Genomic DNA, 14,313 nt, shown 5'->3' with positions numbered 1-14,313 from the left:
CAAGTTGTGCCACCACCGTAGGGATGCGATGGAACAGGACCAGTCTATTACAGAATGTGAGAGGAAAATCTTAGGTTCAGGAGAGCAGATTGCCTATATTTTTAGCCAGCATGGATAAAGAAAAGAACTAAAACCATCTCTCAAATCTTATATTGCAAGGCAGGCAGATCACTTGAGGCCAGGAGTTCAAGATCAGCCTGGCCAGTATGGTGAAATCCCGTCTCTACTAAAAATAAAAAAATTAGCTGGGCATGGTGGTACATGCGTGTAATCCCAGCTACTTGGGAGGCTGAGATAGGGGGATCGCTTTAGCCTGGGAGGTAGAGGTTACAGTGATCTGCACTCCACTGCACTCCAACAGAGCAAGACTCCACCTCAAAACAAAATACAACAAAACCTTATATTGTATCTAGTCATCTGCTTTCTTAAATGCAGCAAGTTTGGCTCTATTTTTACAAAAAATGGTTCCGCTCACGTGCCTGGGAGGCCTGGTTTGAGGTAAGAACCTTCAGTTCAGGCTCTGTACTTTGGTCCCAGTGGGGGAGGCTTTCTGTTCCGCTTCTTCAGCAATGGAATGCCAACGCCATTCCACTGAATGAACTGGGCAGAGCAATGCAGACTGGAAAGTTACTGAAGGGATCCAAATCTCTATCTGTTTCTCCACCTTAATGCCCTCTCGTGGCATCCAGGAAACCACTGGTTCTACAGAAACCAGAATGATTCCCCAACAATACACAGAGGAGAGCACAACTGTGGGGAGGGAAAACAGAACAAAGAGTTAACCAGTTCTACCAACCCGATCTCAAAGACGCTGTCCTCTATGGTTGCTTGCCACGTTCCACCCAACAACAGCTGCTCATGATAATCAATGTCTGACAGATCAGAGAAAGCCCTTAATGTGTCGCCAAGGGGCAGTTCAACAGATGGCATGGTGACTTACAACCAGAATCATTAATTACACTCTCTTATTAGTCCCAGGGCACAGTGCTGAAAATGCTTCCTCAGTGAAAGATGAGCATTTCAGATAAATGACCGTCTGGTACTGCCGTGAAACTCCCTTTAGGATCTCTGGTCAGTGCCAATGTCTAAATCTAAGCCATAGTATTTTTACAGCCCTTTCCCATCTTCCACATTCAAGAAGGCTACAAATATGAAGTTCCTGCTACCACTACCCATCACAGTTCCCATAATCATTACAGGTAAGGCTATCGTAAAAAGTGCCTACTACTCATTTCCCCTCCCAAATCAGATGACTGTGTTGAAAGGCAAATACGATGATCTCAGCCTCCAAGCTAGCTCAATCTTACCTCCTTCTGTGCCAGAGCACATTTCCTGAGCACGAAGGCAACATGGCTCTGTCTCTCATCTACTCTGAGCGGGATTTAAGAAGTATTTCTTGAAACATAACATGACTGGCACTCTAACTCAGAAGCGTCCTCCTTCACAAAACCACTGGCTGCAACTCTTTTCCGTATCTCTTAAAAAAAGAAGAGCAGACATTCCTGAAAAGGAAGTGCAGCGGCCTGGGGCAGCAGAAGTTCCCAGACACCCACACTGCTGGCTCTGTTATCCCCACAGGACCAAGCACGAGGGTGAGCCACCATGTATTTAATTACAAAGCCAAACATGTGAGGAAATGTTTCTGAACTCCCTCCCCAAGGTCACTCAGACTGTTCTCAACCCAGGGTAGAAATGAGTTCGTTCTCAACAGTTTTGAGAACTGGGGGCTACATAAATACTACTGTGAAATTTAAGAACTGACTACAGATAGATCTTGGAGGCAGACAACTTCTTGGCCTCAGCATGGATACAAGTCAGAAATAAACCTCCAAATGACGTAGAAGAAAAGTTTTTTAGCACTTCCCAAATACTACCAAGCATATTCTTTGGTTTTCACTGATCCACTATTCTTTTTGTACCTCAATTTATAATTTTTTTTAAACATGAGTTCAAACTAAAGCAAATTTTTTTTTGAGATGGAGTCTTGCTCCGACACCAGGCTGGAGCGCAGTGGCGCAATCTCAGCTCACTGCAACCTCTGCCTCCCGATTCAAGTGACTCTTCCACCTCAGCCTCCCGAGTAGCTGGGACTACAAGTGTGCACCACCACGCCCGGCTAATTTTTGTATTTTTTAGTAGAGACGGGGTTTCACCATGTTGGTCAGGATGGTCTCGATCTCTTGACCTCGTGATCCACCTACCTCGGCCTCCCAAAGTACTGGGATTACAGGTGTGAGCCACTGAGCCTGGCAACTAAAGCAGTATTATGCTCCTAAGGCTGTGATTAAGAGTTCACTGTTTGTTTCCTAGAGTCTAATTTGTTCTGTCCTGGACATATAAAAACATGACTTCAATTTTTAACTGGGTTCAAGTAATTACAGTATCTGATGGATATTCAGAATTCATATCATGAATTTTTCAATGATAAAAATGTAGTTAATTAAAGCATAATAAAAACCTCCTATTGTGGGCCACAGGAAGGGAAACTTGGGCAGTCTGGGTCTGCCTTTCAATGCACTCACCTCCAGCTTTTTCTCCTTCTCTGACAAAACATCTTTCTGATTCTGGGTATACTCCACCAACATCCGAGCCAGCTGGCGACGGTCCTCCAGTTCTGCCGCCAGACGCCCGTTATATTCTGCTAGTAACAGACAGGCTTCATCTACTGTTTTTGAAAGACGTTCAGCTGCCTCTTTGTCTAAGTACAAATGAGACCAAAAAAATAAGAGAAAATATACAAATCACATAGGTACGATTACAAACATTTCTGGGGGATGTTAATGGTTTCTCTCCCAATATACAGAGTCTGAGAATAAGCCAGAACCTGTGGACAAACAATGGGTTGATTGACCAAGAAATCCAAAGGCATTCACTGTCAACAAGACAGAGCACTCCTCAATTACCTGAAGCAAGCAAGTTTTATGGGGGGATCTGGCAAAGGCTTTCTAAATGCCTGTTCCTGCAAACGCTCTCCAGATAAAACAAGCAGAAAGAGATAATGAAGGTCATCCATGAAAAGGATCATTCCTTGCCTCTGAGAATTTCAAGTGCTTTCATTTATATTACAGTTGGCCCCCTGTATCCATGGGTTCTGCATCTGTGGATTCAACCAATCATGAATGGAAAATACTCAGACCAAACAACCCCACAAATAAAAATAACAATTAAAAAAACCCACAATTTTAAAAATACAGAATAAGAACTATTTACATAGCATTTACACTGCATTAGCTGTAAGTAATCTAGAGATTATTCGAAGTGTAAGGGAAGACGTTCATAGGTCATAGACAAATCCCACACCATTTCATTTAAGGGCCTTGAGCAACCTTGGATTTTGGTATCCTCAGAAGGTCTTAGAACCAATCCCCCATGGACATGGAGGGACGACTGTATTTCATTAAGCAGTCTTTTTGCCTTCCACTGGAATAAAAAATAGCATACACTTATTTGTTGGATGTGGGAACTAAGATCCAAAAAAATAAAATAAAATATATGACAGGTTTTGATATGCAGTGAGCTGAGACGTGGGGACTTGAAGCCAGATCTCTAGAATGATCTATAGTACTCTATCTCTTAAACTATGTAAGCCTTGGACCTGCGGATGAACAGGGATGAAGTTCTTCCTGCATTCAACAAAATGTAAAGTCTGATAAAGAGGTTTTCAAATGTTTCCGAACATGACTCACAGCAGAAATACACTTACGTAAACATATAGAAAAATAAAAGAAACAAGCTTCATAAAACAATACCCATTCTTACTATGTATGCTCTATCTTCTATTTTTTAAAAACTGTTGGCCATTACCTACTAGACTGATTTCATATCCAATTATTAGGTTGGAACTCATCCTTTGGGGGTGGGAGGAACTGAGAAGTATAAGAAAGGGTATTTTGGGAAGAAGCGATGAACAAAGAACTGATATAATTAATTACGTGTGGGTGGTGGTGAAATTAGAATTTTAAATATGTATTCCTCATTTTTAAAAGGCCTGAATGGATTGAAAGAGCAGGTTGGTGCTTTGAAACAAAGAGCACCAGAGAGTGCAGCAGTTCTAGGGGACAGTTCCGTGACACGCCCTATGGATACAGGATGTCAGAGGTGAGAGTTCACATTCTCCTGAGGAACTAGGATTTAAGAATTCCCAACACAATATCTCTGGCAAACAGTTGTCTGGCTTTTAGATGCCTGCTTACTGTGAATATTGGGAGAGGAACTGCTGAAGGATTCCAGATTGGGTGTGATGCCAAAGATTAGGCACTTCTACCCTCCGCAGGGATGGGAAACACAAGAAAGTCCTTGGTGAAAGGGAAGAAGTGAAGCAGAACGGAGCACAAAGGAAAGAGACAATCTCAGTCACAGAGGATAAAGAACGGTCAAACTTCTCCTAGCTCGTGGCTCAGTCCATGAGCAAGCTCCTGGGGTGGTGAGGTCGGTTTTAGTTTTGTTATTGCTTGATTGATCATTTTTTAAAAATGGTTAATTCACTAAGATGTTTAGGTACCTAGGGCAAAAAATGGTGAAGAAAATACTAATTTTTAAAATTAAAAAAATCAATTTGCAGCCTTAAGAACTTGCACAAAGGAAATAATTCATTTGCACAAATAATTACAACCCACAAAAGTAACTTATTATAGTGTAATGAGTCACACAAAATATGCAGTCAAAACACAGAAGCCAGATGCTCGCTCCAGGGGACCTACCCATGGCTGTCCTCACGCTCTCCTTCATCCATCAGTGAGTGGCCGTGAGCCTCTTTCAGCCAGCCCTCCATGCAGGCACGGGCATCTCATGCCCTCTCGTTTCCTCAAAGACTCAACTTCTGCACTGTCCCATGTCTTCCCTACTTCGGCAAATTCTCTCTCCCCTTCCTGAAGAACGCTACTAGCACACAAACCTGCTGCTATGTATTCCAACCACAGATCGCTCTCCCACTACTGACCCACTTCCCTGCTCCCCCTTGTAGCTCTTTTGAGAGAAGTGTAACCACCTGCTCTCCTCCTAAGCCCACCCCAAACAGGTTTTATGCCCACCAATCCTCTGCTCGAAACCTTCCAATTAGTTTAACAAATTTGAGTTCTTATACCTAGCCTCTCAGAAACAGCAGAGAACAAAAAGGACAAAAACTCTCTGCCCTCAAGTTTCTATTATCAGGTAGGAAGAGAATCAATATATAACATTATGCTTATTTATCAGCTAAAGATAAGAACTACAGAGAAAAACAAGGCAGAGAAGAAAGAGCGGGGCATTAGAAGGGGAGGGCGATCAACATTTTGAAAAAGGTTGTCAGGGTAAGCTTTGCTGAGGTGATACATAAACAAACGACTAAGAAAATGAAACAAGCCATGTAACTATCTGGGGAGGACCATTTCAGGCAGAGGGGACAGCAAGTACAAAGGCCCTAAAAGGAAAGAGTGACTGGCAAGGAGCCCATATGACTTGAGCAGTGAGTGAGGGGAAAATGGTAAAAGTCTCCGAGGTAACAGAGGCCAGCGAAAGACTCTGGCTTTAAGGCCAGGCGGGGGCTCACACCTGCAATCCCAGTGTTCTGGGAGGCCAGGATGGGAGGACTGCTTGAGCCTACGAGTTTGAGGTTACAATGAGCTATGATTATGCCACTGAACTCCAGCCTGGGTGACAGATGAGATACTACCTCAAAAAAAAAAAGACTCTGGCTTTACTGTAGGTGATGGAGGGAGCCATGTGGGTGTTCTGCGGAGGGGGAGACATGATCTGACTTCTACTGAAGAGGACACTCTGGTTACTATGTTGAGAACAGAATGATGGCTGAGCAGTGAGGGACAACGAAGCAGCAAGCCCAGCTGGAAGGCGACAGCAATAAATCAAGTGAAGACGCTAGAGACCTGTACCAGGTGGTAGCGGTGGAGGCAGTGACAAGATTATCAGATACTGGTGTTGGTCCCAATCAACAGGAATGATGAGGGCCATTTACTGAGATAGGGAAGACCATGAGTGGAACAAATTTTAGAGGAAAGGTCAGAAGTTCAGTTTGGGCAGAATAAGCTTGAAATGCCTATCAAGATATCCAACTAATAATACTGAGTAGGAGGCTGGATATATGGGTCTCAAGTTCAAGGTAGAAAGGTCAACACTAGAGATGTAAATTAGGAAATCACCAGCAGAAAAATTGTTGTTTATAGTCATGAAGTGAGAATGGCTGCCAGTGAAACCTGCTAAAGGAGGAGGCTAATATGAAGAGGTCAAGGAGAAGTGAAGAAACCAGCAAGGAGGCTGAAGAGACAGAAGGAGAGGAGGAAGGCTAGAACAATGTGGGCTCCTAGTTCCTACTGCTACTGCAGCAAATTACCACAAATTTAGGGGCTCAGCATATCACCAATTAATCATCTTATGCCTTATCACAGCTGTTTCCTCCATCTTCAAAGCACATCGCTCCAACCTCTGCTTCCACGGTAACATCTCCTCACTCCCACTCTCTCATCTCCCTCTCACAAGGACCCTGTAATGACACTGGGCCTTCTTAAATCATCCAGGATAATCTCCCCATCTCAAGATATTATTACATCTGCAAAGTCCCTCTGCCATATGATTATGTCCCATATGCCACATGGGCATTTGGCGGGGAGGGGGGCATTATTCCAACTACCACACCAACTGAAGAAAGTATTTTCAGGAAGAAGAAATAATCTACTAGGCCAAATACTACTGGAGTGAAGTTAAGATGAGGGCAGAGAATCTACCACTGAGTTCAGCAGCAAGGAAGTCATAAGCCACTTTGAGAGCAGTTTCAGTGAAGGGGCATCAAGAGTGGCTGGGAGGACGGGAAGTGGAGACAGCACAGGCAATCCATTCAGGCGGTTTGGCTAAAAAGAATAACAGAGAAATGAGGCGGTAGCTAGAGGAAGATACGGGGTCAAGAGAAAAATGTTCCCATGTGGGGAAAAAAAATCATGTTTTTATGCTATTGAGAATAATCCAGCAGAGAATAAAAAATAGAAATGCAGGAGAAAAGGGGAGCACTGCTGGAGCAATGGCCTCGGCCAGCGGAGAAAGAGCAGACCTAATACACAGAGAGGCGGGTTTCGGAAACGGCACGTCGATGCGGAGAAACAGGAGGAAACGTCAACCAAGACGTGAGTTTTTCCAGCCACAGTCCGCTGCACAGGTACGGGAAAGAAGACAAAAAGCTAAATGTAAGAATGGTGGTTGCCAGGTGATACGGGAAGTGAAAAATGATGAGTTATTGTTTAATGGGTACAGAGTTTCAGTTTGGCAAGATAAAAAGAATTCCAGAAACTGGCTGTGTAACAATGTGAAAATACTCAGCACTAACTGCACACTTTTATGCTATGTGTAGTTTACAATTTTATATGTATTTTACCACAATTAACAATCAAAACAAAACAATTATTTTGAAAAGAAGCTACATGAGACCTTTAGGTCAGTGAAACAGAGAAATGAAATTACATACATGGCTAGCTTTACATTAATTTGCTTCCAATTTTTGCAGATTGCGAGTTTGATAATAAGAATAAATGAAGTGGTCCTTTTAATAATATGTATTTTTAAAATGTGATTTAACCTGTTTAGGGATTTTGCCAGGAGACTACACTGAAGAGAGAAAGAGAAGAAAATGGGTTGAAGGTGTGTGTGAGTAAAGTGAAAACAGACTCTAATTTGAGTAAAGAAGAAATGAGGACTTGAGGGCTAGGAAGAGGTGGGAACGATCAAGGGACTGCAGGTCCCAGTGGCGTGAACTGCTGGGGCTGCAGAGGCAGAGCGAGGGGCTGAGATGCTTCCTGTGTGACTGAGAAGGCCTCCAAGCCGTGTTCTCCAACCCAGTATACCCACTGCCTGAAGGTCTGTCCAGGTACGTGGACTGCTTCCTTTGCCTGGTGGCACTTCCTTCCTTTGGATATCCTCATGTCTGGCTTCCTAATTTTTCGGGTCTCTGCTCAAAGGTCATCTCATCAGGAAGGCTTTCCCTAAGCACCTTTGAGATACTATTAATATCTCCTGCAATCATTCCCTGCTCCCACTTTATTTTTCTTCTTGACACTTCACCTGAGGGGATATAGGTGGGCCTCAAATATTCGTAGAGGGAGTAATTTCATGAGTGACCTTGATGTCCTTTAGATAGATACGGAAGAAGTTAGAGAAGCAGCCAAGTCAAGGGACCAGAGTGGGAAAATGGTGGTCTCTGGAAGACAGCATAATGAAAGCTCTGAGCTTTTGTAAGCGGAGGAACACAGGCTTTGCAGCCTAGGTTAGAATCCCAAGATCCACTACTTGTGCGACCTTGGGCAAGACACTTATCTTCTCAAAGCCTCAGTGTCCTCCTCTGCAATATGGAGACACAAATCAGCCATCTCCAAAGATTATCACAAAGAACAGAAGCATACTGCCAAGATTAGTCATGCTTCATTCCTTCCTTTCAACTTCCCAGGCAGAAAGCAGGAATAATGTCAACGGCCCCTCCCTGTTTAACTAGAGAGGTCATGATTAGGGCAAACGACATGCCTAACACCACACACCTGAAATTCCTGGCATTAAAGGCACTATCATCTACAGGGTTTGCCAGAGAGCAGCGGACAAATCATATAGCCCTGAGTCATCATTTTTTCCCTTTTAGTAAGAGGGTTATGAGTGTTAGAGACACAATAATACCTAATTTCCCCCACCTACCCTGCACACACACAATTTGTGCTGTTTTTAACAGACCTTATTTAGAGAGCCACTGGCTGTGGCGCACCAGCATTTCTGCAATAATTCCTAGAGTCACTATTCAAGCTTTGACTATTTCAAAAGTTTCTTTGTTCACCATGTGAGTAATGTTTGCAAATCCCAAGATGGTAGGGCATCCAATACACATGGCAAGTAGTCTATACCCGCAGACCTAAGTATGGCCTTAGGTTAGTACATTACACTTATGTCCCTCTTTCCTCACCTTTCACCCAAACTCTAACTTCTCACCTGTTATTTTTTCCAACAGAGAAACATCCTGCACTTCCTGGGGCAGAGAAGCAATTTTCTGTCGGACAGTAGCATCCCCTGATGCGGCATTTTCCAGATCCTGCAAAGCTTTGATTAGTTCCTCAGTCTGTAAAATGAAAACACAAACAACATTATCCATTAAGACATGGAGTTGAAACAAAATTAGTTAGAGTTAAATGAGGTGGAGGCAAATTCTAAAAACAGTCATTCCTGCCATTTCTCAAAAAAATTGATCTTGGCTGGGCACAGCAGCTCATGCCTGTAATCCCAGCACTTTGGGAGGCCGAGGCAGGCAGATCACGAGGTCAAGAGATTGAGACCATGCCAGTCACAAGGTGAAACCCTGCCTCTACTAAAAATATAAAAATTAGCTGGGCATGGTGGTACATGCCTGTAGTCCCAGCTACTTGGGACAGAGTCCCAGCTGAGGCAGGAGAATCGCCTGAACCCAGGAGGCAGACGTTGCAGTGAACCAAGATCATGCCACTGCACTCCAGCCACTGCAGCCTGGTGACAGAGTGAGACTCTGTCTCAAAAAAAATTAAAAAAAAAAAATTGTTCAATTGTTCTTAGCTCCAGGGCTTACACGCATTACGGATTCTAAGAAAATCTACAAAATTAGTTTATCTAAGTCCATCCATGGCAGGACATGAATGAAATTCTGAATAATTCTTTTTTAAAAAATTCTAAAAGAACATGTTTTTGGCAATTCAAAAAAAATGAAGTTTGGTTCATATTGCTTAATTTCAAATGATGTATCATTTCCAGTATAGAATAAAGGTATAAATATCAGATGTTAACAACTGTGTGTTGTGGCCTGGCGTGGTGGCTTGCACCTGTAATCCTAGCACTTTGGGAAACCAAGGCAGGAGGATCACTTGAGCCCAGAGTTCGGGACCAGCATGGAAAATATAGCAAGACCCTGTCTCTACAAAAAAATAAAATACTTAGCCAGGCGTAGTGGCATGTGTCTATAGTCCCAGCTACCTGGGAGGCTGAGAGAGGAGGATCACTTGAGCCTGGGAGGTTGAGTTTGCAGTGAACAGTGATCATGCTACTGCAAGCCAGCCTGGGTAACAGAGCAAGATCCTGTCTCAGGAAGAAGAAAAAATAATTTATATGTTGACTGATCAACTACTTCAATTCTTTCTTGGGTTTGCTTTACAAAATGAGTGTCACTCCCAAAATTAAATGTATCCAACTTACTATAAACAAAGGGGGAAAAACAAGAGAAGTAAACCAAGGAAGCACTTTCTGTATATATCAAAAAGGAGTTTTTTCAATTGTCAGAAAACAAACAAATGCTAACAGGTCACTCCATAATGACCAAGGAGTAGCTAGCTCTGTAGCTGGTAGATTACCCTGAAAGGTAATAATCTTGGCTGCTGTCCTTAAAGTGTTTCAATGCAAAGATATATGACCGAACACTGCTGTCATTTAATCCCTAGTCTAATTCAACATCATAACATAATGCAAACCAGACATGCTTCCTACTTACATAGGCTTTAAGCATGACCATGTGTAATAAAGCTGTTTCAGGTAAAATAAGATGAAGCCCACCTTGAAAAGAGCATGGGCTCTGAAGTCAGACAGACCTGGATTTAAATTAAGACACTGACCAAGTTACTTAAACTGTCACCTGGGGCCTAAATTCTTTGACTGCAAATGGATAAAATGAACCAAGACAGATTTCATAAGCTACCTTATATAGCCAAACAACATGCACACATGGTTAAAGACTAACTCCCTGTTTTAATAATCAATAGGCTACAGTGTAGCAAATTTGCTATTGACACACAGACTGTCTTTAGATATTAATGAGTTATTTACTTTATAAAACAACCATACTACTGGCGACAGGCCATGGTAGAAGGCTTTTGAATGTCTTTGTAACATTATCTATCCCTTTCTCCAAAATGTATTTTTAAAGAATATTCTTAATTTCTAGGATTGAAAAAACCAAGTCCAAGTACTTTATAAAACATCAGGCCATACCAGACTCATGGCACACAAAGAAATAATGATGTTTGCCTTCTGGCAAGCTCCTCTGGGCAGGGTTATGCACAGGGGCCCCTGAGAGCTGCCCTTTGATGATGCCATACTAGTGGTCACTGGCGCCACCTTGTGGCCATAGTCTTCAAACAGCGGTCACTTTAAGCCACTCTGCCCTACTCCCTGGGGGTCAAGACCTACCAAGAGGGGTCCTGCAGAAGGATCCTGAGGTGAGTAGCTTCCAGGATAGTCGTCATCCTCCTCCTCTTGAATTTGCTGAAAAGTTCGTTTCAGAGATTTCTTCTCTTCTGTTGCTACAGGAAAGAGAAAAAGTGATATATTTGAGTCGCATATCCTGTACTGGTAAGAGTCACATGCTATGCACAATGGGCCACACGTAAAAACAGGGCAGAAGGGGCTCACATTTTCAGAACAGCTTAATAGTAACCTTTATGCTAGTTATTTTACATTGGCTGTAGTTCCCTACGCTACTGAAAAGAGTCAAACAGGTCTTTGTCATCTCTGTTGATTCTCTGGTAAAATATTACGGAAAACAAGCCTCTAAAGTGAAACTTACCCAACTATCACACTTGAGTAAGAAACTCATGGGACAATATAATCAAGCAAGCCAATATGCCAGGGTTTACAGAGAACATACTGCGTATAAAACGAGATACGTTATGTTTTCCAGCGATCATTTCAGAAAACAGGAGAGGAAATTTTATCAATAAAATTGTGTCAAAAATTCCAAACACAAATATTCTTTACACTATTCTTCTAAAAACAAAATAAATCTAGTTTTACCTTAAAAGTAAAATTACCATTACTGAAACATATGATTGATACTACTGAGAAAAATTACTTAAGTTACCATTTTAAATATAACCACTTTTGAGGCTGACAGGTTACATTATTTATTATCTGCACTGTATGTTTTTACATTGTTATGATAGATGTGTTAATTTCAAAATCATTCTTTTGGAATCAAATTAGACAATACAAAATAAATGCCAAACAACTGTGAGAAATAAATCTAAATGATAAATTCTAGTTTAGAAAGTAAAGAAATATTGGACACGGCCTGTGCCTGGCATTGCAATAGTTTCCTTTTAATCTTTCCAACAATTCTAAGGTATAGCATCTCCATCTGACAGGTGAGAAAACAAAGGCCAGAGAGGTTAAATGACACATCTACGATATGACTCCAAAACCTGTCCTCTTTCCACTGCACTCAAATTACTTGGCACCACACAAGTACCCTCTCATTTAACAAAAAAGGGGGGACATCAGGCACCTGCTTCAGATATATCCACATTTTTTTCTTAAACATTTTCTTCCGGAACCAAGCCATGAAGCTCCTGTTCTCTATATTATATCCATTATATACTAACTGACCAAACCTCTGTTTGAAGTGAAAGCCAGGCCCCTAAGTTTTATTTTTATTTATTTTTTTGAGATGAAGCTTTTGCTCTGTAGCCCAGGCTGGAGTACAGTAGCATGTTCTCAGCTCATTGCAGCCTCCTGGGTTCCAGTGATTCTCCCACCTCAGTCTCTCAAGTAGCTGGGATTACAGGCACTTGCCACCACGCCTGGCTAATTTTTGTATTTTTAGTAGAGATAGGCTTTCACCATGTTGGCCAGCCTGGTCTCGAACTTCTGGCCTCAAGTGATCCACCCACCTCTGCCTCCCAAAGTCCTGGGATTACAGGCATGATCCACTGTGCCTGGCCGAGTTTTATTTTTTCTTAAAGTTTTTGTCTACTCCAAAAAAAGGAGACAGCAACATCTGCAATACGGGCTGTCCTCACTTTGTGCATTCTATTATACAAAGATTTGTTATCACAGATTAAATGATACCAGTCCCCCAATAAAGTTCAAATTTCAGTTATCACGGCATATTAACTCTGAGTAACTGTATAAAGTACAAATTTTGCTATTAACTTAAGGCCCCAAATTGTATCAGTGACCAGTCGCATCATCCTTCGAGTCTGTCAGTGATTGGTCACTGCACACCTGTTATGCAGGTCACACAAAGACAGCAAAGTGTCTCACTGTGCTGTCTCCTTGTCTCCCAGTGATAACATCCACAACATTTTATAAAAATGAATGATCAAAAGAGGGTATTGGTCATCATGATGAATGTGGAACAAAGAAACTGAAACAAAAGCTAATGCTGGAACTGAAATCCCAATGGCACAACAGTGGAGTTACAGAAGAAAAAGCAGGCTGCAGGATGCTGCCACTGCCAGCATCAGAGGGAGCCTAGATCCACAGCCAGAGGACCTTGGAGAGGCCAACTTAGCAATGAAGAAAGTGGTCGTGATGAAAAGAATGACACCATCCTAGAGGAAGAGATGCTAACAAAAAAAGTGCATGCTAAAACAACTGAGAGGTATTTCACAACACCGAAAGCATAAAAGATAAAATGCTGGAAGCTGATCCGAACAAAGCTAGGTACAGTATGACAACTTGCTAAGGCACTGAAAAGCTGTTTGCTCTGTTTATGTATATAAATTATACCAGAAGGCAACCCTTGCTCAAACTACTCTTAAGTTTGTTACAAAGAAAACACACTTAGATTCTCAATGTTTTTGTTAAGTTATAGCACACTAAATGACTATTAGTTTACAATCTCTTATGTTTCCCTACACATTTGGAATCAACAGTGAGTTTTTAATTCTTTGACCAAAAAAAATTTAAAAGTCACAGAACAATCATAAGTTTCCCCACTGATTATTAAGATTGCTTTACATGGGTTCAGTTTACATGGTCATGATTACAATCCTGCACTACTATGCAAAGCAAAGACCGCTATATTTGTAATATTAAAAAAAATCTATTAGGATATACTTTACACACGAAACACCTAACAGTACTTTGCACACAGCAGCTGCCTAATTAATGTGTGGTGTGACCCATGTAGACATTTAGCCACTATGGCATCAAAGCGGTCATTGTGGAAGGAGTGGCCATTAGAAAGTAAGTACAAACTTCAAAAAATTTTATACTGTTCTGTTTGCTTTCAAGCACCTAGAAGAATGCTCAGTAAGTAACTGTTAGATACACTAAAAGTGGTAGAAAAAAATTATAAAACCTGAAATCCTTCCGTTTTCAAACTCTCATACAGAAATTATTATATATAAAAACCAAACACTACTACCTCAAGACACTTAGAATTCCTGAACTCTGGCAATGGGAGGCCTTAGATAGACCTATACCTTTGTTTCCCCCAACTCAAATTTTCATGAAAATGTCTAGGTTCACAGGTTGCAGTTTGCCCAAAGGCAGAAAATGTGTTAGTGTAAATCTGGGTACTACAGATCAAAGCCTCCTTTTCTGGAGCTCTTTTTC

The 14,313-nt window shown here is 41.8% G+C and overlaps 1 protein-coding gene across 3 annotated transcripts in view; it reads right to left on the bottom strand.

Moving 5' to 3' along the window:
• RPRD1B (regulation of nuclear pre-mRNA domain containing 1B) overlaps positions 1-14,313 on the bottom strand; it is a 58,762-nt gene that overhangs the window by 25,010 nt on the left and 19,439 nt on the right. For all 3 annotated transcript variants that reach the window (XR_010344542.1, XM_012455040.2, XM_064382426.1), the window contains 3 exons: positions 11,164-11,276; positions 8,950-9,076; positions 2,523-2,698 (listed from right to left, as the gene is read on the bottom strand). Coding sequence is in view for 2 of the 3 variants with exons in the window: in XM_012455040.2 (XP_012310463.1) it covers positions 2,523-2,698; positions 8,950-9,076; positions 11,164-11,276 (416 nt within the window). In the remaining variant the exon portion in view is untranslated. The remainder of the gene's footprint in view (positions 1-2,522; positions 2,699-8,949; positions 9,077-11,163; positions 11,277-14,313) is intronic.

Source organism: Aotus nancymaae, unplaced genomic scaffold (genome assembly GCF_030222135.1).
Source record: "Aotus nancymaae isolate 86718 unplaced genomic scaffold, 86718_ANA_hifiasm-v0.15.2.pri h1tg000029l, whole genome shotgun sequence".
Taxonomy (NCBI): Eukaryota; Metazoa; Chordata; class Mammalia; order Primates; family Aotidae; genus Aotus; species Aotus nancymaae.
The sequence above is the reverse complement of the archived record's forward strand: the minus strand, read 5'-3'. Positions and strand labels throughout refer to the sequence as shown.